This window comes from Dermacentor silvarum, chromosome 2 (assembly GCF_013339745.2).
Source record: "Dermacentor silvarum isolate Dsil-2018 chromosome 2, BIME_Dsil_1.4, whole genome shotgun sequence".
In the NCBI taxonomy this organism is placed as follows: Eukaryota; Metazoa; Arthropoda; class Arachnida; order Ixodida; family Ixodidae; genus Dermacentor; species Dermacentor silvarum.
Window position 1 is genome coordinate 45,488,034 of NC_051155.1, and position 27,969 is coordinate 45,516,002.

The window sequence follows — 27,969 nt, forward strand, 5'->3', positions numbered from 1 at the left end:
CCGACTTTAAGCAGAACGGAGTAAGCTTGGTTTTTGTGAGCTGGCTTTCTCACGTTGTGTGTTGCAGTGACGCCTGCTCATAACAAAAATGTGATGCGAATGGGGCTAGATAACGCAATCGCGTTCCACTCTTAAAGGCGAAGCTGCAGGATCCTACAATTTTTCTCTCTATATTTTGGGCTGCCAATTGGGGGGGGGGGGGGTGACCCTTACACGACTGCGGCCCTTACACGAACGTTTGAATTTGCTTTTACTCGATAAATAACCGTTTTCCCAGACATAAGCTTTAATTCTCATTATTCTCATTTGCTTTGAGCACAGACACATATAAGCAGATGCAGAAAGGTTGCTGAAGGTCGCAAGCGGCTAATTAGCCTACGCTTCGTCTGAGCTGCGGCTTCCATCAGCACAGCCAGTAAGTGCCACGACACAAATGCACGACCAAGATCCTTGAGAAGTTTAATTTACGCCGGACGTGGTTTGAGCTGCATATTGTGAAAAGTACTTACGGGGTTTAGCTTAGTTGTGCAATAGCCGTAGTGTGCGAGTGGGCCTTTCCAAGAACCTTGCGTGAGGCAGTGGTAGAACGCAGTGCCTGCGATGAGGTAATAACAGCGGCAAGTGAACATATAAGTGAACAAGAAGCCCATTTTTGTCAGCATTATAGCAGAACCTCCCCTTTTTATAGTGTCAACATACGTATGGAAGCACGACTGGCATGGTGAATGGCCGCTAAGTCGCGCTACTTTCTTCTCGAAGACCAACGACAATATTTTACGAAAGCCTGACGTCTTCATGCTTCATATTTGATACCTCCTGATTCATTTCTGTAGATTTCTGCATACGTAAATATATTAAGTCCTAAACAATTTACCTATCATTTTCTTTCACTTTTCACTTTCACTTTATTACCTAAAGGCCCCCAGGGTTGGGGGTATTACATAAGGGGTGGGCAACAAGTATAAAGTAAATAATACACAAGCAAATGATGTTTAGGTACATGTTTGCTCGCGGTTAAATATGGAAGTTATACAGCTCAAAAATGTGGATGGCCAGGTGATTGTAGCAATGTCGTATGGAAGGCCGTTCCAGCCCGAGGCTGAGCGTGGGAAGAACGATGAGGCAAAAGTGGTAGTGTGCGCACATGGCCGGGCGACTTGGAGGGGATGACCAATGCGAAGTGAAATGCGGGCCGGAGGACTGATGTAGGGTGGATGATTAAGTGAGCTGTAAAAAAACTTATGGAATAAGTACAAACTAGCGATACGACGCCGACAAGCCAGGGTTGATATGCCGGACTCTGCTTTCAACGATGATATACTGGTATTGTATGAATAGCACGAATGAATGAATCTTCTGGCACGATTTTGTACCGATTCTAGGCACTTTATTAGATATTTTTGGTTAGGGCTCCAGATGGAAGATGCATATTCCAGCTTAGAGCGTACGAGTGACTTGTAGGCAAGCAGTTTTAGGTCTGGTGGCGTGTGACGTAGATGACGTTTTAAGCCAAGGCTTTTGTTAGCAGATGATACGATTTTAGTGACATGCGCGTTCCAGATTAGATCATTAGAGAACGTTACGCCGAGGTACTTATAAGACGTGTTAATTCTATGGTGACATGCGAGATTGTATAAGCGAACAGGAGAGGATTACGTTTTCGGATGAACGACACGAGTTTGCATTTATCAGGGTTTTGTTCCATGAGCCATCGGTTACACCAGTTCTGGACGCAGTTTAGGTCACTTTGGAGAGCTAGTTGATCAGAGGGGTTATTAACTGTGCGTTAGATAACACAGTCATCGGCAAAGATACCGACGTTACAAGAGACATGCGTTGGTAGGTCATTAATATATATTAGAAATAGGAGGGGACCAAGGACTGACCCTTGCGGAACGCCTGATGTTACCGGAAGAGAACTAGAGGCTTGATTATTAACGCGAACAAATTGGGTGCGGTTAGCCAGAAATTCCTTTTTGCTCATTCGGTCATTTTATACCTTTTCACTCGTGTGAAAATGCAGCAGCTGGGGTCGCTGTCGATATCTCTTTTGATTACAGAGGATACTGCGATTTTCTAGCCTTTGAAGAAAACGTATTATAATGTGCAACTTCAAAGTAAAAAAAGCAGAATCTCATAACACGTGCAGCCATAAGATGCCTTTTCAGTGCAGCCGAGTGTCTCAATATCTGTAAGAAAGGAATGAACAGGTTGGGCTAACTACTGACTGTGATCATCATCATCATCATAATCATCATCATCATCATCCGCCTATTTTCAAGTCCACTGCAGGACGAAGGTCTCTCCCGGTGACCTCCAATAACCCCTGTCTTGCGCTACTGATTCCAACTTGCGCCTGCAACTTTCGTAATTTCATCACCCAACCTAATTTTCTGCCATCCTCGACTGCGCTTCCCTTCTCTCGGTATCCATTAGGTAACTATAATGGTCCACCGGTCATCTACCCAATGCATTACATGGCCTGCTCAGCTCCATTTTTCCCTCTTAATATCAACTAGAATATCGGCTATCCCCGTTTGTTCTCTGATCCACACCGCTGTCTTCCTGTCTCTTAACGTTAGGCCTAACATTTTTCGTTCCATCGCTCTTTGTGCGGTCCTTAACTTGTTCTCGAGCTTCTTTTTTAACTTCCAAGTTTCTGCCCCATATGTTAGCACCGGTTGAATGCAATGATTGTACACTTTTCTTTTCAACGACAGTGGTAAGCTCCCAGTCAGGATTTGACAATGCCTGCCGTATGCACTCCAACCCAATTTTATTCTTCTGTAAATTTCTTTCTGATGATCAGGGTCCCCTGTGAGTAATTGACCTAGATAAACGTACTCATTTACAGACTCTAGTAGCTGACTGGCGATCCTGAACTCTTGTTCCATTGCCAGGATATTGAACATGATCTTTGTCTTCTGCATATCAATCTTCAATCCCACTCTTACACTTTCTCGGTTAAAGTCCTCAATTATTTGTTGCCAATCGTAGCTAGTGTTGCTGAACAGAATCATCTGCAACAGGTCATCTGCAAACCGAAGGTTGCTGAGATATTCGCGTTGATCATCACTCCTAAACCTTCCCAGAGTAATAGCTTGAATACTTCTTCTAAGCATGCAGCGAATTACATTGGAGGGATTGTATCTCCTTGCCTGGCCCCTTTCTTGATAGGTAATTTTCTACTTGTCTTGTGGAGAACCAAGATACCTGTGGAACCTTTGTAGATGTTGTAAATCATACGTGCGTTTGCCCTGTATTAGAATTTATATGCGTGCTCTTACTGGCGCTCCAGCTAACATGTCCAGCCCCCTAATCCTCTTATAGAGAGACGCATTGAGCTTATGTCGAGGGCTTCTTAAATTTGTTTCAAATTCTCTTCTTTATTAGACTGCAGAGTTCTTTCTCATTCGTGCAGGTTCCGTCTTTTGACAAGTGCAGATATTCAGAATTTATGCCTTGTCTGACCCCTTTCTTGATAGGTCACTTTCTACCTTTCTTGTGGAGAACCAAGGTAGCTGTGGAATGTTTGTATATATTTCCCAAGATATTCACGTATGCCTCCTGTACACCTTCATCACGCAATGCCTCTATGGCTGCTGGTGTCTCGAATGAATCAAATGCCTTTTCATAATTTATGAAAGTCATACAGAGTCACTGATTGTACTCCACAGATTTGTCGATTACATTATTGATGACTTGTAATGTGATCCATTGTAGAATATCCCTTCCTGAACGCAGGAAGTGTCAAGTGTGTCAAGTGTCAAGTGTCAAGTGTCGCCCGGATTCTATTGGAAATGATCCTGCTGAATATTTTATACAATAATGAAAGCAAGCTGATGGGCCTATAATTCTTCAATGCTTTAACGTCTCCCTTCTTGTGAATTAGTATGATGTTGACATTCTTCTAGCTCTCTGGTACGCTTGAAGTCATGAGGCACTGCGTATAACGGGCCGCAAGCTTTTCAAGCATATCTCCTCCATCTTTGATTAAATCGGCTGTTATTCCATCTTCTTCTAACACTTTTCCCCGGGCCAGGTCTTGCAAGGCCCTCCTAACTTCATCGCTAGTTACAGAAGGAGCCTCTGTATCCTGTTGATTACTTGTTCGAATGAAGGTATCATGGCTTTCTGGGTACTGTACAGGTCAGTATAAAATTTTTCTGCTGCTTTTACTATATCATCAAAATTGCTCATGACATTACTCTCTTTGACTTTAAGTGCATATATCTTGCTTTGCATGTGCCAAGTTTCCTGCTGATTTCCTGCTGCGACCATTTCTTAGTGCTTCCTCAATCTTTCCCACGTTATAATTTCGAATATCCCTTACTTGCTTATTGTTGATTAGTTTTGGCAGTTCAGCGACTTTTGTCTGATCTGTACTACTGCCTGCACAGAATAATTAATTACCCAAGAACGGTGGCGCTGTAAACGTAAAATGTAGCCGTGCGCACTACCGCAATCTCCGCGTACAATGCAGAAGGGTGAAAGGCAAGTTCGCTTTTGCGTAGTGTGTTTGAACGCCTGTCTAGGACTGCCTGTCCTAGATGAATGGGTACTGTAGAAGACTGGCTAATTAGCATAGTAGAATAAATGCATCGTTACGCTTGATATAAACGCGGCATGAGCAGCTATGAGTGTGAGCGAAATAGGATTCATTGAGTGTTGTATTGTTAAATGCTAATGTCGTTACCCTGCCGCCCTCCCTGCCGAAATTTTCGCAACTGGTAATGCGCATTTGATTAACAAAAATAGACGACTATAGTCAGTGCTCTTACGTACGCTTAATCAGGGTGGACCGCGCATGCATCACAAACCTAGAACGCCTCCTTCACCATGTAAACAGTACGAGAAGTACAAAACTTTAAAAGGTTCTGCACTCCAAATTCAGTTCAAAACACGAAAAGCATAACGATATATCCAAACCGACGTCAGTTTTGTTGAATCACACAACATCAAGATCCTTCTGGTACATACATTCATTTACTTCTTGCGCTTTTCTTTATCCAAATGACTAGTTACATAACGGATAAGCTAATTTAACAATATATATAGTGTATAACCAAGTGGGCAGACCTTCATATATACCGAATATATATAACATTGACTCTTATCACTGCTTACTCATGCCCAGGGATTATCAGTCCCTAGCATAATCAGAAGCAACGATAGTTGCAACATAGACCGTAAAAACAACAGAGACACTTCTAAGTCTACTGAAAATGATCTGATTGACAAATCGTCCGTCGATAACGACTGTCACAATGGATTACAGAGTACGAAGGTGGTGAGTGCTTTCTTCTTTCACGAGAAAACAGAAGAAAAGAAAAACCGCGCAATCATCTACCGTTTCATGCACATGCATCGACATGGCGTATTCACTCACCGCTATCGTGCTAAAAAGAATCCCTGTGTAAATTATCGCTAGCATTATCCTTCCGTTCACCCTTTTGGGCGAAAGCATTACCGCATCAGATGAAAACAGTGCTTTCATGCACCTCGTCTGCTATACTTATGTTCACGTTTGGAACTTAGAGTCTGGTTCTTCAATTTAAAGTTTTTCAGTAGCGTGACCTGCAGTGACCTGCTGTGACCGGCCCTGCTGTGCGCGACCTGTACTGTGTTTCTATCTCCTCCTTTCTAAAGAGTAGGCAGGCGTGGTGCCGCATCCGTTGGCAGTGGCCAGCTTGCTCCTCGCTTTCCCTTTCCTGTCAAGTGTATGTTTTGAAATCAAATGCTACTACTACTACTACTACTACTACTACTACTACTACTACTACTACTACTACTACTAATAATAATAATAATAATAATATTAATAAAAATAACAATAATAATATCGGGAAGGGCACGATAGAAGGCGTCGCCAAAAGGCGACACTGTTATGCGGTGTCGTGTCTTCGATGCGTGTGTACGTTTTCTTAGGCTTGAATACCATAAACAGAGTGGTTTCAGCACTATCGAAACAGCAGCAGCTCGAGAGCGGCGTAAGTAATACTTGTCTCATGCAGGACCAATCCTCTCTCGTTGCTCTCAGCAAGCAACTAGCAGACGCCAGCGAAAGCGCCCTCTGTCAGCCACTGGCACAATAACGCCCTCCATTTTTGCTGCTTTAGGATTGACATTGTATAACGACACTCCATTACTGGTGGCAGCAGAGGCTAAAACCGGAATTGTTCCGCGCGCTCATGATTAGAAAACGCCCAGTACCCGCCTTCAGCCGACGCGTCATCCTGCCACTCTAGGAATTTCAAGTGCACACTAAATGGCCTTCTCCAATAAACCGTATTGGCGGACGTACCATCCTCACAGCGTTCTTAGGGGCGATCTCGCCTTTTATCGGAGTGGTTGGCGTTCTTCCCGATATTGGTGGTCTTCGAATACACGCTGCAACAACGTTTCTCTCTTGGTAACAAAAACATATATCGAATACTATGGTTTTCGTAGCTGCATGTTCTGGAAGCGACTGTGGGAGCCGGAAACACGTCATAGACGCCATGTTATAGACACCGCCTATTCTACATCCAATGGGGTGAAGCGTGGTTGCCCGGGCCGGGTACAGAGGCACATTGGTGCCTCGTGTGATGACTGTGGTAGCGAGAAGATTCTTCAACACCTTATCTGTTACTGTCCTCACGGCAATTTACAGACACGATCACTTGCAATCGCGACAGCGCGCTTAGACGAAACACCTCTAACAGAGGAACTTATTTTAGAATGCCGACATCACAAGCCATCGCAGCAGAGGGCGACGAAGGCACTGTTGCAGTTTTTAAAGGACAACAGACTTGGACAAGCGGCTGTAGCCTGACCAAGTGTATATAGTGCTGCAAGTGCTACTGTCCTGTATGCGGCAGTGACGGCAATGTGCCGCAGTGCTGTGCAGTGACGGTATGCGGTGACAGTGACCGACTGTCACTGTCTGTGCTCCTTTCTTTCTTTATCTCTACTTTGCTGTTACTTTACCTACCCCTCCCCTCTCTCCCCAGCGTAGGGTAGCAAACCGGATCTTTCCATCAGGTTAACCTCCCTGCCTTTCCCCTTTCTCTCTCTCTCTGTCTATTGGTGCTTCTACAAGGTAAGAGGAGAGTGGTAGATATAGACGACGCAAAACTGATGCATCTAAAGAGGGATTTGTTGCGATGGCATTCACTTTGACTGCAAAAAACACAGCCTTTCATTCGTTAATCTTTCTACCGCGATATGTACATTCCTGATACAGCCGCCAGCGAATGAGCATGTAGCGGAGCAGGTTGCTTCCGATAATGTAGTATTTTACATTGCGCGTACATCTTAATATGGACGAGTACTGAAGCAACAACCATTATCGCTGTAGAGTGGACAAAAATGCGTGCGATGATGCTGTGAAATATCTGTAGACATCTGATGCTTACTGCTGCATGATTATCGCGCAAAACTGCTCGGCAAAACATCAGTAAGTGTGAGATAGCCATGAACAAACTTACAGCCAGAAAAAGGACATTAGACGAGCGACTCGTTTTTTCAGTCCATGTGATGGTCTGTGCATCGCTACCGCCTTTAGATACTAACCGTCTGCCTGATTCGGGATAAATTGCCTCTCCAACCTTATCTTTTACTACGCTGGCGTATTTTATTACTGGGATGGGGCTCCTTTTACCCACCGTGTCTGTACCTCTTTTATTGTTCTTGAAAGGTATTGCGCGCCGCATTAGCAAAAGTGAGCGAATACTGTGTAATCAATGCACCGAATGCTCCGTATAATGAAGACAATATTCCTACACCGGGAAGCCGTGTGCTTTCGTGAGATACCATTCTTAATACGCGATCCATAAGACAGCTGTATTACGATGTCCAGTACTTTCTTGCGTTCATATGTACGCAAAACAGCACAATCGGTGTTCTAAGCAAACGAATCGGTATTCTAAGCCTGCGGACTGACCGGTAAACTTAGCCCGGATCTAATTCTACAATTAAGCCGAATTAAACGTAGAATTAATGGTGAAATAAGGTGCGTCAGGTAACCTTTTTAAAACATTGATCTAAGTTTTCAATGAATGCGATAGCAACACAGCATGTCATTAGGTGAGCTTTGGTAGCAATATGAATTGTAGTAAATATATAATTTATGAAGAGAATCGATAGGCGTGTGAAATTTTGAGATTTGGGCAGCGCTGCGAAGGGACACACCGTAGTGCTGCCTGCCGATCTGGGCAGTATGTGTATGAAATGTGGCCCGACTATTACTAACTGAACAAGCTGTCAAGTAATTTTTCAAAACGCTTAGGTACGTGCGGTCTATCGTTAAGCATAAAGCTCAGAGCCGTGTATCTGTGCGGGCGAGCGAGCACGACAGGTAAAATCCTTTTTTAAGTGCGTTCGCTCTCCGTTGCTCGGGCATACGGCGCGCGGCGAAGATTTTATCTATAGGGAACCTCACGGCGACGGCGACGACGACGGCGATGACGACGGCAGAAATCCGGTTGAAGTGTCCGTATAATTGCTATCGCAATAAAACACCTGGTAACTTCGGCAATGGAAATATGTGCGTCTCTCTGCTCGTACATCTCACGCATATATAAGTAAATAACGCTACTACATTAGCATAACCTCCGCCACAAATTATTTCTACGCATGCGACATTCCGCACCACGCTGACCGCCATACGATGTTACACATATCTTGCACAGTGCCCGTTCAGGAAAATGCCGCTTAATATTTTTTGTTATGGTAATCTTTATAGTATAGCTTGGTAGGCTTTGTCGCCTTCTTTGATTTGCCTTATATTAAAAATAAATGAAGAATATATTAAAAGTAAATGAAATATATATAAATAATAAATGAAGATATTCATCATGACAGCAAAAGGCTACAAGCCTGTACATGCCCAGGAGCTTGTGCTACGCCTAAACCTAATAAATAAATATTACAAGAATTGCCACTAGTACGCTGTGGGGGAGAGGCGCACGATACATCAACTGCGGTTTTTGTCGTCGTCCCTCCCTTGTACGGCTTCTTCCACACGTTTTGTACGACGGTCCCGCCGTGAAAGACCCGCAGAACTGACGTCGGCCAATAAAAATGCAAAAAATGCAACTGAGAAACATAATGCACACAACTTGTCACCTGGCAGCGCCGGCAAATCGTAAACCGCGGCAACCACTACGTTGCTGGCAACAAAATAAACGACGGACGCTTCGCTATTGTTGACGCTTTGCCGTGCATATGCCACTTCTGCTCGCAATACCTAAGGCTCAAGACTTTCTTAATCGCCGTCCTCGTGAATTGGAATGCCGAGTATCTTGCTGTGGCATTCCAGAGCTCTTTGACGTTTCTGGCCAGTAAGGTTCAGCTTGACTTATTCCTCTTCTTGCGCCGTGCCACCGGGGAGGATGGACTTTTTTTTTTCTCCTGTGATCGATGCATGCCTGTTTCTTTCAGATAATCTGTCAATGTGTCGAGCGCATTCTGCAGTGGCTTACTTGCTTTTTCTATTGTCTTGAAAAGGCCGCCAGATTCCGTCCGAAATGTCACATCGTCTGCATATATGGTGAATCGGATACCGTGAACCTGTCGTAGACGCTCAGCCAGCCCTCGCATAACTAGAATAAACAGCGTAGGAGAATAAATTGCGCCTTCAGGAACGCCTACGTTGTCCGTGAATGTCCTCGGACATCCGTTGCCACTGCGGATCTCTAACGTTCGACTCTCCAGGAAGGATTTAACAATGTCCACGTATTCAGGGCGCACTTATTCGAGCACCAGGATTACAGTTTTGTGTGTGCCACTGTCGAATACCTTTCATAGTTCGGTGGCGACGAGGATGCCTGCTAACTTGTGCCTACACCGCTGCTTCCCTGTACAATGGCAGAGACAAAGAGACTTCTCTGAGTACAAAGGCCTGGTCAGAATTCAGTCTGACTACGGTCAAAGTATTGTCCTTGTTTACTTTCCTTGAGATGGTAGGTCAGCCGCGTGAGGATTAAATCGATTCGATGCGACGACCCAGTTTTTTGCCGTTTCCAAGTATATCATAAAACGGTAGCTTAGTCACACTGAAATTTCCTGTTGAATCATTGGTCGCCACGAAGCCATTGTTCTGCGTGATGCTAGTCTTCTGTGGCGCTAGTGCCGCTCATCGAATGCAGCTTTGAATGAATCAATAAAACATTTATTGAAAAATTATATGGTAAATTAGTTACTGCAGGTTTGAAAACGTATCGCTCATTTATCTCGTGTTACGTGAGCGCATGCCTAAAGGACGTGCGTTCGCTTCCTTCTTGTTGCCGACAAACGTGCGTTCTATTTTGCCAGTCGGCAAACTATCCAGCAATGTAAAGATCGCGCGTACCGATATTTCGGTGCACTGCTTTGCTTTTTTCCCCTTCTTTCGACGTATGCATATAAGACGCCCAAGACGAGAAGACAACACTGCAAACATTAAGTATCACAGGCTATCAGAGGCAAAAAGTTTGGCCTCATTAAATATTTCGGAGGCACGCATGACATTAAAGCGGCTTCAGACAAGAGGCATCACGTATTAGCGCCACTACCAAGTATAGCTTGCAATAGCAAGTAAAAAGTGGATGCAAGTCCCCTGAAGTATACACATTCCCGAACCGAAGTAAAATGCCATACCTCTGCGCTTTGAAAATCGCTTATGTGTATTCTATACATAGCTGCCTAAATGTATTCACCCATCGGAGAAGCACATTTATGCCACAAGCGTATAATTGGGGTAGCACGAAACAACAAGGACGGAGGACAACACAAGGGCTTGTCCTGCCTATTTTTACGAACTTGATTTTTCGCGCCACGCTTACGTTACCATGCGTCCCTACTACCTTGCCCCAACGTCCACCTTGCTACACTAAGAAGCAGAACTGCGAAATCAAAGGAACAAACATGAAGGGGTATGATAGCTGCCGTAGATGCACGCAAGAACACGTGCTTTATAACGATGGTTCGCAATACGATCGTCATGCGGTCGTTCACATGGTGATACGGTCGTCCCGAGTTGCTGCGTGTATGAAAATAAAACTATATGCGTCGCAGCGCAATTTGCTTCCCGGCAAATGCAAGAAGCTAGGGTTCATAACGAGCACGTGTGCTTGCTGCTACCAGCTCATCCGACGATGATGCGTTGTTTTGTCTTTTCATCAGCCTGGCGCCTTTTTTTTACTTTCTAGTAGAGGTAAAATTAATGATAGTGGACGGCAGCGCGAGGTTCATTAAACCGAATGACACCGACCACTCTGCTAAAGCATTCATGCGGGCCCTCTGGAATAACTCATTCGGTAAGGAAACTAAATGGGGCTGACGGCATAAATTACGTTAGCGCCTCGATCACCGGAACTAGTACAGCGATAATTACGTTTCATTATGATAGTGCTATGCATGATAGAAAGAAAAGTTGCAGCGGGACGTAATACCAAACAGAAAACGCACACCTAGCCGGCCTTTTTGTTTGGTATTTCCTCGTACGCAGGGGCAAGGCAATCATATGCACAAACAATACACCCCATCTCATCTCGAGCCCTTAACTCCTCGTAGAACAGTTCGCGCCTCATTTGTCCTCTCGCGAAGGTAACTGAAGCAACCCCCTCCTCTCCAGTGTAACGTCCCATAAATCAAAGACGTGCAAACGAGGCGGCCTGACCCGAAAAACTATGGCTGTGTTTTCTGTAGTGTTGTTTATTCTTTTATGTGCATTCTTTATCGCCTGCTGTAAGTGGATTAATTGTAGTGCTAGACTCTCATCTGTTTGCGAAATTTGGAACTGCAAGAGAAGGCGGACATGAGGGCGTTGTAACAAACAAAAAGTGAAGTACCAGGGAGAACCATCACAGAGACAGTGCTCACATTTTAATTCTCGCTGTAGAAGGCGTTCTTTGGCATGCACTGTTTTATGGAAAAAATAATACCGAACTTCAGAGATGATAATAAAATGACTGCCTTGCGCAATACCTCTTAGTAAAGTTGCTCTATAATGTAAAACTATTCCAACCTGTTTTTATTGAAAGCTCCTGACGTCAAATTTACGCAACCGCCGTCGCAAGCATCTGGCGGTGACTCGCCGCGTTGTTTGAACAGGCCAATGAAACCCTATCCTCGTTTATAGGAGGTCACTTTTGTTTGTTTTCAAAGCGAATAGCATTGCTTTACTTCACAGCTCTTTCTTGTCTATTTGGCTGACAAGAGGCGCGGAGCACATAGAAGTGGAGAAGGTTTCGGTGGGGCCGGCCTTGAGCGCTGAAAGTAGATAACCTGATGAGGAAAGTGCTGCCAGCCTCTGCGATTGGTCCCCTTCATCTTGTTTAACTTTATATGGCTGATATAAAATCGCTGCAGCCTCAGGTTATGATTGAAATGTATTTTAAAAGACAAAGTGTTTGACCATTTTAGGCTTCATTGGATGGATCTGGCACCAACATGACGATTGCAATGGGAGCAACTTTCTGTAATAGATTTAACTCAGTTAAAAATGAAACTTATGTAACACTAACAGACTCACAATGTAAGCACTCGGAGATGATTAATCAACCGTCAGTCGGCAAAGCTGGCACGGATGTATTGTTTTATTAAAGGGTAGTTAACTGAATCCTTGCATTCACTCATACTACGATGCAAACTTTGCTTCATCAGAAACCGTTTCATTCGGTCGAAACATTTTTCGGACTCGTCTAAGCGACACTAAATACGTTAAGGCCTGAAGACCAAGTCATCCCTCAAGGGCCAGTGGTATGACTTGAGGAGCACAGCTCACCTGAAGAATTTACAACTCCAGGTAGGAGAACAGGACAGGGCGCTCGGGCCACGACACCCCGTGCGGTCGGTGGCCAGCAGTGCCAGCCGTCGAACCTCCAGTCGCATCCGGCTGCATTCGGGTGACAAGCAGAGGCAAAAGTGCCAAAATCAGTCGCAGTCGTAAATGCCACTTCATGGCTGCATTCAACTTTCAATACCCTCTGTACTCCACCTAATCTCATTTCTTACGGTAGTTTTTCGATACAGGCTATATACATAACCACCCTGAGCGGGAAAAATAAGCAGACTCAGCAGATTGCGACATGGCGTAGCCACTGGTAATGAACATATAAGTCCGCAAGCCAGCTAGGCATTTTATTGCGAAAGCAATTATAGGGACACCCATGGTGACTTTTAACTGTCAGCTTCACCATCGCCGTTGGCGTGGCAGCCCACATGGACGATTCGATATGCCCGACAGATGCCATATTATTGAAACGCCAAAGTTGCTCTGACCAGGCTTCTGGTATTGGCTGATTTATTCGTCAGAATGTTGGCCATTACAGCACACAGAAAACAAATGACGAAACATTTCACTATCAGCCTATGCCTCTTATCTTGAGTTGAGTTGAGTTGAATTTATTTAACCGCATGGCAGGTATATAAAAGTACACATAGACGTGGTTGGGTGCGATGGGAAAAAAGCTGCAATTCACAGCTTGACTGGCCCCATCACCCGGTACAATCAATTTAAACTTACAAAATATTATTAGGACTCAAAAGCTCAAAGTGATGTATTTTTTCTAGTCCCAGCGCCTGTGCTCTTTAAATACCTAATATTTCACTGGGCGCTAACTATTGCCGACGGTTTCCCGTCGGTCTCACCCAGGGAGGTTGGTCTCATACTTGGTATCATCTCTGGTACCAGCGAAGTGCGCGGGGAGCTACATGGAAGCGATCGTTTGAGGTGGTGACAGCCTTTGTACCGCCAGCTATTGCACTATTTATATTATGTGCAACTTTGAGGCCAACAACCGTGCTTTGTTCACTTCCCATTCTTGATGTGAGATAATGCTACTAAGATCACGCCACCATGCCTTATAACTCGTTGTTTGACATGTTTGCGCAACATAGAATTGAAAAGAAATAATCTTTATGTGTTAAAATAAAAGGAAAACGCAACGCATGCAGGTATTCTGCGCCGCATTGCTATAAAACGAATTCAAATAAATTGATTAAATCGTCTGCCACGATGAGTACATGTCAGAGCGTAACGAAAAGAAAAAAGTCAAGAATGCGCACTGAGGTTTTGGAATGCGCCGTGAATTCAAGCGAAATTGTGGGCTAATAAGGCTGCTCGCAAAATTTGGTGGCAAATAGCTGTTGAAATTTTTGTGTTGTCACCTCCCTTAAACAGAGCTTCCATCTAGGCTCCCTAGAGGTGCGATACCTCAACACCCCTGGCGGCATTCATGACGCTTGGGTTCTCAGACGCCTAGTAGCTGCCAGCGGCAGTTGCCTTGCGTGCTGATTCGTGGCAGCATGTCGCAGCCGCATATAAGTAGAACACCGTCCGAGAAGCTCAAACGCAATGCTAAACATTCCTATTTGCTATCAATACTCCGCCTTTCGGGCGAAAGTGCCATAGCTTTGAGGGTGGTTCGCAAGTTCGCTAGATAGCATATCAAGAAAACGGGGCTTGTCTTCTGTGAGAAGACAAACTATAGAAACTGCAATAGATTATGAGTACCGCCATATACTGCCTTCCGAAAAAAAGTGTTGCATGCTTCTAGTGCACCTTGGCACCAAATATAATGCTGTGGGATTTTGCGAAATAAATGAAGATATATTCCTGAGTTCCCTAGAGCCTTTGACAGTGCCAGTCTAAAAAAAGAAGAATACATAAAACAAATACCTATCTTAAAGCTTTAGCCAAATATACTGCCTGCTTCGAACTGCGTTTACAAACCGATTCGTAAGATAGGGCCACAAGCATGATGTGTGGTGCGCGACGGTGATATTTGTGGTGTGCGACAAGGTGCGTTGCATTTCAAACAAGAAGCAGACGACAAGGAGAGCGCGTGCCGCTCTACCGCGCCGCGCCGAAAACGACGACGCCGAAGACCGTCCGGCGCGTGAACACGCGGCGCAAGAAATCAAAAGAAAAAAAGCCAATCCAATCACAGAGGAACACGGAGCCGCGAGCAGCCAATGAGAAATCGACGAATCGACCAGAGCAGCAGAAAAAGGAGCCGCGCTGGCAGTAGGGGGAGGAGTTCAAGAAGCGGCACCACGACAAGGTCGGCCACCGGATCGGGAGTTGAAGACGGCCGTCGGGTTCCGGACCCGAGCCACCAGGACTTCACCCGGCCGGGGCCTCCTGCCAACCCGTTCCTGGGAGTCGCTACTCTTCCTGATCGTCAACCGCTGACCGAGGCCGGCAAGCGTCTGCGCCCGTGGGCAGAACGAGAGCAGTCGGGCTACGGGCCCGAGCTCCACGACCAGCTGCCCGGTCAGAACGCCGCCGCCATCAACCCCTGCTGCCAAGCCGCCTGCCTTTCCGGGAATCGCCACCCTGCCCGATAATCTACTGCTGCTGCCCGAGGCCGGTGAGCGTCTGCGTCCGTGGGCAGAACGTGAGCTGACGGGCTACGAGCCCGAGTGCCACGATCAGCTGTCCGACCAGAACGTCACCACCGTCGGTCCGAGCTGCCTGTCTTCTTCCTCTGAGCCAGAGCTGCCACGCTCTGGTAGCCGGTCCGATACAGCGACCTTTGGTGAGACCAACAACGCTTCTCTCGTCGTCTCCGCTTCGCCGCGTCGAGACTGTAGTGCATACGCACACCCGCAGCCTGCCCGAACTTGCCTCATAACATTAGCCTTCCAGCTACATGTTTTCATGTTATCTTTGTGGGTTTGTTTTTATGGGTTAATTTTCGTTTGTGGTTTCATTAAAAGTTTGTGTGTATTTTTCACAACAAACGGCTTTGTCCTCGATTGGGTTCTGGGAGGCTTCGCCTCAGAGAACCGCCAGAAAATATTAGACAAAAGAACCTGCACATCACAGCATGTCAGCGAATAAACTGCACGTGTAAAGGTACCCAAGCAACAAAAAGGGCTGTGCATCCCGAGTAAGCTACCATGCACAAATACTAACATGCGAGCCGATCAGACATATAAATGTCTAAGCAATCGACTTTTCTGCAGAAGAGACTATGCGCTGGAGGAGCTCTCTGCTATGTCCTAGCTAGATAAAAAAAACACCGCATGTCCACGGGGTGAATGATGATGAGTGGGCGAAGCTCCGGAGGGAATCATCGGTAAACCGTGAATCTTCCGTGTAATTCACCCAGTCTCGCCGCACTAAACCGAACGATTGACTTCCACCAATGACACGCGCCATATGTGACGTCATTCCTATTTTATAACAGTGCCCTTCATTATAATTGCACCATCCCCGCTTAAGGGGACGCTAGCACAAACGCATTAGAAACGTGCAGCACTCTCTAGTAAGGGGGAGAGGCCACAGCGTCTTACGCAGCCGTTTACACATGCCGGAACGTGCACCGCGTTTGCCGACGCCATCACATGATCACATGACTGCTGAGAGAGTATAACCCCCGTATTCATAAACGCTCCTCGACTTGAACTTGACTTGCCACCGCCTTCAACGCGTTTCGAACGCGCTGCCTAAGGCGGTGGCAAGTCAAGTTCAAGTCGAGGAGCGTTTATGAATACGGGGGTAAGGCGGAGAGGCTACGGCGTCTTACACCAGCTTCTTACACGGGCCGTAACGCGCTAGCACAAACGCGTTAGAAACGCGCAGTCTTTCGTTAATGTTAGGTATTTATTATTGCGATAGCAATTATATGGAAACTCAAAAGCAGATTTCTGCCGTCGGCGTTGCCGTCGCCGTCGCCGTCGCCGTGAGGTTCCGTATGACGTCATTTGGAGAAGAAATCGTCGCCGCGCGCCGAACGCTGTATGTGCGAGTGAAAGGGCGCGAGGGGCGCGTCTTTCACGGGGAGTGAACGCACGGCGGAGAACAAACGCGCGTTCTGCGCCGTGCTCGCTTAAGGGCTGCAGAAGTAGGCGTCTCTTTTCTCCTTTACAATCACCATATATGTAGACCAAACGTGCCTTCTTCCGAAGCGCGAGAGGCCGTGGGGGAGGGGGAGGGAAGGGAGGCGACGTTTAGCTGCGGCATATCAGAGGCTCCGGCAACAGTCACCAACGCCGCACGCATTTTGAGCGAACGCGGGCAAAACGCCGATGGCGTCGACAACAGTTCTGCGCATTGCCGATGCTGCTGCATGTCCAAGTTTATACAGCTGATAAAGCTAATATCATTACTCCGTATAGCTCTCTACAAGTTTGCTATCGCAATTGATGCTTCGCCTTTCAGGTGAAACTGCGACAACTTTTTGTCATCGTGGTGCGTGTGTCCATGTGCGCTTCGTGGCGTAGTGGTTAGCGCCGCGCCTTCGGAAGCAAGGGGTCCCTAGTTCGATTCCGCGCTACGGACACAACTTTCGGAAATTTTTTAGGGGCGAAGCTCCTTATAGCGGCACCCGTTCGTCCCCGTCGTAGTAGGTAGTCACGTCTAGTTTTATGAATTGCTCAATTGATGGCGTTGTGTGTCCTTATATGTATGTATACCCATATATACATATATATGTATATGTATAGTATAACCGGAAGCCGACTTCCGCTTCCGTTTCCGCTTCCGGTTTCGCTTCCGGTTTCGGAAGCCAGCTTCCGGCTTCCGAAGAACGCATCCGGCGTTTTAGGGGCGAAGCTCCTTATAGCGGCACCCGTTCGTCCCCGTCGTAGTGTGTAACCAGTCTTAACGCTAGTACCAGATGTCGGTATAAACTAAACGTATTGTTCAAAACGCCGTTGATTGATGAAATAAACCAACGAAACACGCCAGATGTTTTCTCTCTCGTCCGTAGCTAGGTGCGCTGCGGTGCACAAGGGCGTTCGTTCCCGACGCGCGTTCTCTTTCTCTCGTTCCCGACGCGCGCTCTCTTTCTTTCTCGTCCGTAGCTAGGGGCGCTGCGGTGCACAAGGGCGTTCGTTCCCGACGCGCGCTCTCTTTCTCGTCCGTAGCTAGGGGCGCTGCATTGCACAAGGGCGTTCGTTCCCGACGCGCGCTCTCTTTCTCGTCCGTAGCTAGGGGCGCTGCATTGCACAAGGGCGTTCGTTCCCGACGCGCGCTCTCTTCATCTCTCGTCCGTAGCTGTGGATTACCAGAATGATGCCCCGGTGCTTCGCCCACTCATCATCATTCACTTCGTGGATATGCTGTGTTTTTATTGCGATAGCAATTATATGGACACTCAAAAGCAGATTTCTGCCGTCGCCGTCGCCGTGAGCTTCCGTATGACGTCAATGGAGATGAAATCGTCGCCGATGATGATGATGATGATGATGATGATAAGTGGTTCTTGAGGGAAAGGGAAAGGTTGGCGCTATCTTCTGCAGCCCTTGAGGGAGCACGGCTCAGCGCCCGAACGCTGTATGTGCGAGTGAAAGCGCGCGAGGGACGCGTGCTTTCACGGGGAGTGAACGCACGGCGGAGAACAAACGCGCGTTCTGCGCTGTGCTCCCTTAAGGGCTGCAGAAGTAGGCGTCTCTTTCCTCCTCTACAATCACCATATATGCAGAGCAAAGGTGCCTTCTTCCGACGCACGAAAGGCCGTGGGGGGGAGGGAGGGAAGGGAGGCGACGTTTAGCTGCGGCACCCAGTGCCTATTTATATCAGAGGCTCTGGCAACAGTCACCAACGCCGCACGCATTTTGAGCGAACGCGGGCAAAACGCCGACGGCGTCGACAACAGTCTGCGTGTTGCCGGTGCTGCTGCATGTACAAGTTTATACAGCTGATAAAGCTGCTATCATTACTCCGTATAGCTCTCTTCAAATTTGCTAACGCAATTGATGCTTCGCCTTTCAGGTGAAACTGCGACAACTTTTTTTTTCATAAATGTAGACGTGGCTACCTACTACTACTACATACTACAGAGGAGGGACAGACCCACACCCTAAGGAGCTTCGCCCCTAAAAAAGGGCCATGCGTAAGTATCTTAATAATGCCATCAGCATCCTTTGAGAAGTGCTCGCAATTCTTTGTTTGTCCATCCACTTTCACGCTAACTTAGGTCACCGCTCATGTGCCACTGGTTATGTACCCGAGTGGACAACTTGGGCCATTTGGTATGTGTAAGTGGCATGTGACACTACGAATGTGGGCGTTCTTGAGCATTGCTCCAAAGTGAGTAGTGCCCACTCGGTAGGTGGCCAGATAAAAAAATCAGATCAAAAGGCGAGGGAAGAAGTCGGCAACAGAGAAGTGAAGAAGCCGGCATGAAAAGCCGCTGAGTGTGCAAAAAAGAAGTGAATTGAATAGAATGGGACCACAGCGTACATTGAACGATGAGTTTTGAGCTAAAGAGAAGTGAAAAATGTGGCAATATTGTGAGTCGTCAAATTGCTTCAATGCTAGCAGGAATAACATCCACATCCATCATGGCATAAGGGTCCTGCCAGAATTCATTACTTGTGTACTGTCACAACCTTCGGAAGTGTATGATCACTCTCTCGCACTCAAAGAGAGAGAGAGAGAGTGAGAGCTTTCGTGCTGCAGAGAAAAGACGTCTCTTACATGAGGCGCAAGAAAATGTTCGCTTAAGATAAAGTACGCTAAAGCAAACGTGGATTTAGGAGCTTGATTGTTGTGAAAACGTTGTACGAGAAACATTTACTTGACATTGGAATGACAACAACATTCAAAATCTCGTAACTAATTTATTTCTTGCGATACTCATGTGCTGAGCACATACAACGTCGGAGACTTTGACAAGTGTCGAAAACGGTTACATGCAGCTAATTTACGATAGCCTGTTGTGCCAGTAGTCATAGCTCAAAAGGGCAGTTTTGCCTATAATTGATCTCTGTCTAGCTTCAGCTGCAGCTGCGCAAGTGACTTAAATAATTAGTTTTGAAATGCAGCTGTGGCAAAAAAGTTGTCGCAGTTTCACCTGAAAGGCGAAGCATCAATTGCGATAGCAAACTTGTAGAGAGCTATACGGAGTAATGATATTAGCTTTATCAGCTGTATAAACTTGGACATACAGCAGCATCGGCAACACGCAGAACTGTTGTCGACGCCATCGGCGTTTTGCCCGCGTTCGCTCAAAATGCGTGCGGCGTTGGTGACTGTTGCCGGAGCCTGTGATATAAATAGGCACTTCATGCCGCAGCTAAACGTCGCCTCCCTTCCCTCCCCCTCCCCCACGACCTCTCGCACTTAAGGCACGTTTGCTCTACATATATGGTGATTGTAAAGGAGAAAAGAGACGCCTACTTCTGCAGCCCTTAAGCGAGCACGGCGCAGAACGCGCGTTTGTTCTCCGCCGTGCGTTCACTCCCCGTGAAAGACGCGCCCCTCGCGCCCTTTCACTCGCACATACAGCGTTCGGCGCGCGGCGACGATTTCTTCTCCAAATGACGTCATACGGAACCTCACGGCGACGGCGACGGCGACGCCGACGGCAGAAATCTGCTTTTGAGTGTCCATACAATTGCTATCGCAATAAAAGGGACGTAAAAAGCAACGCAGCTTACAGGTGGACTGGCGGCTGTTAAGAAACCAGCGACAGGTTGCGCCTTTCGTCGTGGCTTTGCCAGTTCCTTTTCAAAGTGCTGAAAATACAACTTTGACTGCCTAAGGCGGCATTTTTCAAATTGTGAGTATTATGCTAGATTACGGGCGCTTCAACGAAACGTAAAGCAGCATGCACACTGATTGCACGCGTTGGAACCTGTGAAATGAACCTTTCGTGAAACGGGTACTTAAATGCCATAAAACGACATACAATGCGAACAATTGTCGTTATTGTCACCTAGGCAGCGTGCAATTACATGCAGTGTTTAGTTTCATGCACCGTACCATTCACACATTTATTGAGGTGCAAACAGCAGTTCATGCGGATGCACACTCTTTAAGAGACGTCGACGCGGTGACGCCACGAGGACAAAGGTGATCTCTGTCGAGGGAAGAATGGCGAGAACTCATGTATTGCGAGAGAAGTACGGCGCGAAATACATGAGTAAGGTTGACCTCTTTTTTTTTCGTTTCCTTCCTGCGTCCATATATCCTAACGGAAGCTGGTGCGCGTGCACATGCTCCCTCGTGCGCGCGGGCAGCGCGACGTGACACGCACGCCTGTTCGGCAAGACCGCAGTTGCCACGGTCCGGAAAGTCTGGGAAGGTATAGCTAATACGCCTTCGCTTTCAAAAAAGAAATTGTCATTATTCGCAACTTTTGCTTACACTGCACCTTGTGTGGGTGCGTGTCTTTCTTCCGGGAGAGAATAATAGTATATAACCGTGGGCCGTGACAATAAAGGTAACTGGGAACGCATTCCGAATAGTAAAAGAAGATAACTATGTCAGCCAACATTCTATTCACTTGAGCGGGAAACGCAAATTATTGGAAGTTGCATTGTTCAACAACAGCAGTTGTTACATGAGTTCATCAGAAGAAAAGGGCTTTTTGTCGCTGGTCTCTGGTTATTGACATGGATAGCAGTGAGTTTTATGGTTCTTGCGATGTGGCTTGGTAATATGGCGGAACCCACCATGCATCTGTCGACGTCTTTTGATGAAAGCAGTTTTTCGTAACGGTGTTGTTTTTCTGCTTTATGTACATGCATCTTGTACCATTTACAAATTGTGATTTTTTGTAATAAGTTGTTCAGTGACCGGCATCAAAAAGTGGCGCGCGCACCTCAATCAGCCACCGGTAAGGTAATATGGGAATCTTCAGGGAAATGTGCGCCGTCATCTGCTTCACTTGCCGCCAATCACGTAGTATGTGCCTCTTCTAACTGGAGTCAAGCCTTCATTCTACTGTCTTAACTAACCACAAAACTAAGGATTAGAAGAATAAGAGCGACCACACCATAAAATGTTGTGCGGATTCCGCTGCCATCACCTCTCCACGCCGACTATATAGGTGCACCGAGTGCAGCCGTGCTCCGGCACCCGCTTTTTGCCTGCCGTGCGTGAGCAGCGAATCTCATGTCATGGTTTTTGTAAACAGCTACAACACTTCAGCGAAGACAGTGGCACGCCATCATAAATGGAGTAAGTTTTACACTACAACTTAGTAGCATTTCGGCTGTCCGTATATACACGCGGAGACATTCTGACAGCAATCACCTTTAAAGCGATTGGGCACGTAAACAGTTTCACGTGGGGCTCTTGGGCATGTGTGTTATGCAACGGGTTATGCCTCGTTCAGATTAGAATAATGAAAATGTAATTTCGAACGGATATCTGTGAATGCGTCTTTCAGCAAGTTTGACACGTTCCCGGGGCCCACCGATGGATTACCTGTAAAATGTAAACACTGTCCACCCCTCGCGGTTTCGTTCAAGCATCTGCTGAAAAAATATGTCTTGGTGTATACCAGTTACAGCCATAAGTTACCTACGAGTATGTTTTTTATCACCAAAAGCATGCGAAACCACACTGTTTAAGAAAACGCTCCGCAACGCCAATTGATTGCAGTTGCCGTCACAGAACACTTAAAAGCCTATCTCAAGTTTCGTGGACCGATTACTTCTCACACATTTCACGAATAACGGTGGTTGCGTCGGAAAATGTAGCCAAAGGGCCCGTGAAAAAAAAGAAGAAAGGAAACATAAGCTGCTGACCCTACCAATTTTCGTACAATGACCAGCGTGCCCAGAAGGTGCGATCGAGAAATTTCGTGCGTGTTGAAGCGAGGGCGCGTCGCCACGCCCACACACCTAGAGCCTCGTTAGGCACAGATGCCAATCAGAGCACGCAGTTCTCCGAACGTTTCCGTTGAAAACAGGACTCGTCGTGGCAGCACGCAGGGACAGCGGTATCTAGCTACGCACGCAGCACAAGGCCTCAAAAACCGAAACTGACCATCAAACTTTCCATAAAGCCCTTGAAACCAGAGGTGGCGCTCACTTTTCTGAAGTCGTCTATTCAATGCAAGCACAACCTTGCATTTTTTGCCTTGCCGTTTTTCAGGTCACGCTGTTATGGCACATACCAACTCTGGGGGATTGACCAAGAGTGGGCCGATACGCCGCGGTGCGTTCCTATCTTGATTCACCCAGTGGTCCAAGTGGTTTACTATTCAAGCACAGATCAAGTAGTGCGTACCGAGGTGCCCAAGTGGTGAGGTTGAAACAGGTTAGACACAGACAGATAATGCCTCAAAGTTGGTATAATTCCCAAAACGTGCTAATCGCATTAAAAATACACTGTTCGGAGCCTTGTTTTCTTGAATTGACTTGTCGAGTGCTACGAATATGGGGTTGAATTCACCAAATATTTTGTTCGCAAGTGATCTTTGCCACTGGCTCCCCGCTTTCGCTAATAATATGTCCAGAATCAGGATTAGCTAGAATTTTGTCTTGCCAACAATTCCAGCGCAAGAGTTTTATGTGATTAAGGGTTCTGCAATTTTTATTAGCGCGTTACATTTCATATCTGAAATCGACGCCTATCTAATCTAAATCGGCATCTAAAACGCAGTCACCTTACCTTAATTTAAATAGCAGAACGCAGGTACCCGTACTTCTTATCGGAGGTAATTTCGATTCCGCAAACGAGTGGAAATTTTCACGAAGGAAGACGGCTTCACGTTGTAAGGCTGTGGTAGATGGGTGTAGCATAGTACAGAAGGCCAGCTTGCAGAGGACGTGATATTTTATATTGGAATGCTGTGAAGGTCCACATTGTGTAATGATTGACCGTTTCCGTTACTTGAACAGTTTCGCTCGGGCGTGTCTCGACCCGTCGAACGTGTGGTGCGTTGCAAGTATCGGCGACAGTACTGCAAATTTCGTCTCGGCAAGGGAGCGCCCGAAGCACAACCTTCTGCGTCCTATACTCAAAAGACGCGCTAGAGATCATATACACGATAAGCATGTAGCGCTGGCGCCAACACGAAATGATTTTGTGTGGACATCCTCCAGTGTTCAGAGGGCACTATGACGTTCTCATTTTTAAGGTCCTTACTCATTTTTCGGCACACCGGCCGCTTTTAAGGTCCTTACTCATCTTCGGCACACCGGCCGATAAAGAGACAATGTTAGTGATATGCCATTCCAAGCGATAGCGGCCCACTTTTCGTCGCTCGTCTGAGTTTTATCCACTGCACTTTGACGAGACCAAGCTCAGGATTGTTAGCACTTCTGATATCGATCGCGAACATGTGCAGTCATATGCAGAGCATGCGTACTTCGACATTTTTACAATATTCGGTTATTCCTGCATCGTGGTAAGCGATCGAAGTGTTACAGCGAATGTATACAGCGTCTCCCCCGTTTTTCTTCCGCCACTCGTTAGGCTGTGTGTTATGGCGCTGCAGTCAACTCTGAAAAGCTTCAGCGCAAGGTGCTTATTGACAAGTAGCCGCTGGTCGCCGCAGAGTTTCCTGTGTAGAATGCGAGAGATCACACGTAAACTACATTGCAGGGCGCCTACGTACGGGCAAGGAGTAGGAGTAAAGTTTCCTAAGTGAAGTTCCTTCTCGCCCTTTTAGGCATTATTTAGTTCAGCGGTCTCCTTCATCGCTTACATGCAAGACTAAACAAGTAACTATTTCCTATGAAGAAATCTCGCAATCTCGTTTTCTGGCTCAAAAATTGAGGTCATCGGCTCCTATAGTACTCACCGGTGTCGTTCTTGTTACGGGAGTCATAGAACGCTCGCTGCTCGCATTCGCGCAGTGCTTTCAGTTGGGAGAACACCCTCTCAGCACGGGTGCCCTGTGCGCTGGGGCTGCACCAAGGCAACAGGCAAGCCGACAGCATCTGCACCAGTGCAGGAAGGAAAGTAGACATATGCACCTTTTATTATTATTATTACAGCGAAGCGGTCTATGGATAGGGTTCTACGCATTTTTCATGTTCGTCAATAGATCTGCGTCTGCAAAAAATCAGCTCGCGAGTACGATGCAAAATCGCTTCATTCTATAGAAAATGCATTTTCTGTACGTTAGTTATCAATAGGCACCATGTTCAAAATCAGTAGACTCTCAAGTAGATAATAAGGATTTCTCAAATATTTGCCGCTGTGCGACCAGCGTCGGCCATGTGTGCCCTCTCTTTGTCGTCTTTCTAAGCGCTTGCGTGCCTAGTTTCCTTCCGCTCTTCCGGCGTGGCGGTCCCGTTGTGCGTGTCTAGTTTCCTCCGGCTCCCCGAGGTGGCGGTAGTCTTCCACGCGTGTGTATGCCGCCGATCCAGACCGCCGATCAAGATAGAAATGCGTGTGTGTGTGTCTTTCTTCGGAATGGCCGCCGTCACGCCTCAAGAGAAATAACATTTGCTCATATCTTTCAGCTACATTTTGTGTCACATCTATGTAGTGTGCTCAACTGCTTCGCTTGTAATCCACCTTCACAGCAGTGGAATGGCACGTGATTCTATTATCATTAATATGGTCACATTCTGTAATGTGGAAAGAAGACATGGTTGGTGGCCAGGGAGACGACGACGAAGGTTTTGGTTTTCGCTTCTCTACGCAGCTATTAAAACCCATCTGTAAATACTTGTAGGCTTTTTCCGTCCCGTAACATCGTTGGTGGAGGTGCGTGGCACTAGCGCAGCGTAACCTCCCGGAGCTGCCCCAGTCAGTTTCCCGACGGAGAGCGGCGACGGTAAGCAGAGGACGGGGAGCGACTCAGCTGGGGTGAACGGGAGCGGCTACTGTGCGGTGATGGCGAGCGGTTAGTCGCAGTGACTCGAGCGTTGTCAGGTGCATCTTCGAACTCCGTGGAGGCCGCAGGCGGGCAAGGATTTAGTGAGGAGCGGCGGTAGGCGGGAAAGCTTGGTCGAGAGAGGGCCGGCCAGGAAGTTCGGCAGGGGCGAGAAATGTGGCCCGCACGTCCACAATAGAAGCAGATGGGTCGATCATCACGTGTGCGCCATTCGGCCGGGTTGCGATAGCTCGGGTAAGGACCGCACTGGTTCCGGTGAACAGGGGCAGAGGCAGCAGATGGTTGGCGGAGCAGATGAATTGCAGACCCACATTGGAAAGTTCTTGGCGAACGATCGATTGAATGAGGGACACAAGCGGCCGGGAATCGTCAAAGCACTGCGCCACTTGTGTGGCAGGAGACGCGGCTTCAATTCCTCGCCGGACTATACGAACGACGTTCTCAGCGGGGGTGGGCTCACACGGATGACAAAGGTCTTAACACGTCGATGAAGCAGCGGTGTTGGGTAGACGCGTGAACTGCTGAACTTTGCGGCGGCTTTGCACTTCTTCAAAGCGGCGACATTATTATTATTTCTACACCACTAGTGATTACTCGTAAGCGTGAGGGAATTATTATAGCTTCCTTTTTATTTGTTATTTTATCTTAAATCTAATTTGTACGCTCGAAGCATGAGTTTTACAGCTTGTTGATTTAACATACAAATACATCAGTGACGTAATGTGGCTCATGTGGATATGATTACATCTAGAAAATGAGACGCCCGTCCATGAGATAAGCCTGCGCTGAACTAGGCGAATATTCTGCTGCTGGTGTCAAGGGCTTAACGATGAAACGTAGTTACTGTGCACTTGTGCCGGCGATTTAGCAAGAAATAAAAATGGTGAGTTGAGAAGGAAAACTAACGTACTCTGAGCATTTGCCGCTTTATTATATTCATCTAGTTAAGAACTACAATTTTGTCTGGCATTGTAGCGACAATACTTCGTGGCGCAACAACAACCGTCTGCTGTACGTTCTGCAAAAGCACGGCCATCAATTTGTATTCGTGTCTTCTTCTGGCAAGGAAGTATGTTTATATACATTTTCCTAAACTCTTCGCAGGAGCAAACAGCAGATGTGTCGTTAGTATTCGATTGTAACCTACTAAAATATTATCAGTGCTTTATTACATGTCATGCCTCTCGGTGCGCGGGTCGCTATTGGCACGCGTTGAAGGTCTTGTGAAAAATATTCAATACAGTCAGATTGGAAGTATTTCTGCGTCTTTTATCAACCTTTTGGCTATATTGGAACCGTGGTATATAGGTATATCTTACCCCGTATAAGCAAATAAAATGAAGTTGTTAGTGGCGGTTTAAGTCCTATGTATTTATTTCGTCCATGTTTCGCGCCCTTATTAACCACTAGGCTAAGTTGACATCGTTTTCTTGGTACTGTTTTAGTAATTTCTCTTTCCTCCATATGTCTCCTTTTTTTTAATTACTCATTGCATTTGCGTCATGTATGTCCAACTCTATAGATAAGGTCAATGACTGCAAAATACAACTTAGTTGATACTGGTGACGGCGTCCGCTCGCTCATGTTTTGTAATTGCTCGTTCTATTTGCGTTCTTTGTTGATTTTACTGCTCCAACAAGCGGAGACCTGGAGCGGTATTCTGTAAGAGTCTACCTAGTGGACTGTCCCTTTCGGTTGTCCCTAATTGGCTGCTGCTTGATGTGCAGGAAGGCGCCAGCCAGTCTCCTTCCTGCATCTCAAGCAGCAGCCAATCAGCGACAGCCGAAATTGACATTCCACTAGGTAGACTCTTACAGAATACCGTCCCAGGTTCACCTTCATCGCGTTTCCTAATGTGCAGAAAGTGAAATCTCGATATGCCACGGCAATCATGTCCACCTTATGTTCATTTGTCATTCCCATCCCTGATCGCTGATGAATTGACTTGCAGTCCCTCCGTTTGGTTCTTCTACACAGTCCAAAACCTTTTTCATCAATGGCAGCTTCTTCCGAAAATGGAGAGAAATTTATATTTCAATGCTGCTATGCCACGTTCTTTCTGCATCCGCACAATGTATTTAACGTCTCTCCCAAATTGCAATTTCTTTTTTTCACTTAGCAGTTTGCTCAACGCATGCACCAGCGATTGTAGTTGTTCCAATAAACGAATTTTGCCGCTTTTTAGTGGAGCACAACTACCTACGGCTATCTTTCCGGCTCGATCAGTGGCGAAAATTTCTCTTGGTGTCTTCATGAACGTGGACGTGTGTTCTTGTTTTTGTTCAAAATCATACGCTTACTGCGAGGTTCTGAAAGAAATTTGCGGGAAGCTCGTCGAAGCAGAAATGACACTTTTGTTCACTATGATACCTAAATTGCTAAATACGCAAGAAATATTCGCCGAAGCACGAAAGCATGTTTTACTTTTGGTTCATAAAACTATTTTACAACATTGACACACGTACTT

At 46.6% G+C, this 27,969-nt stretch overlaps 1 protein-coding gene across 20 annotated transcripts in view; it reads right to left on the minus strand.

Moving 5' to 3' along the window:
- LOC119439997 (calcitonin gene-related peptide type 1 receptor-like) overlaps positions 1 to 27,969 on the minus strand; it is a 400,718-nt gene that overhangs the window by 35,392 nt on the left and 337,357 nt on the right. For 2 of the 20 annotated variants that reach the window (XM_049661299.1, XM_049661294.1), the window contains exons 3-5: positions 24,459 to 24,597; positions 12,749 to 12,859; positions 510 to 595 (exon numbers count right to left, since the gene is read on the minus strand). The exons of 15 other annotated variants lie outside the window; for them this stretch is intronic. In XM_049661299.1, the coding sequence (XP_049517256.1) occupies positions 510 to 595; positions 12,749 to 12,859; positions 24,459 to 24,597 (336 nt within the window). The remainder of the gene's footprint in view (positions 1 to 509; positions 596 to 12,748; positions 12,860 to 24,458; positions 24,598 to 27,969) is intronic. 3 more of the 20 variants (XM_049661289.1, XM_049661297.1, XM_049661292.1) reach the window with 3 other exon arrangements.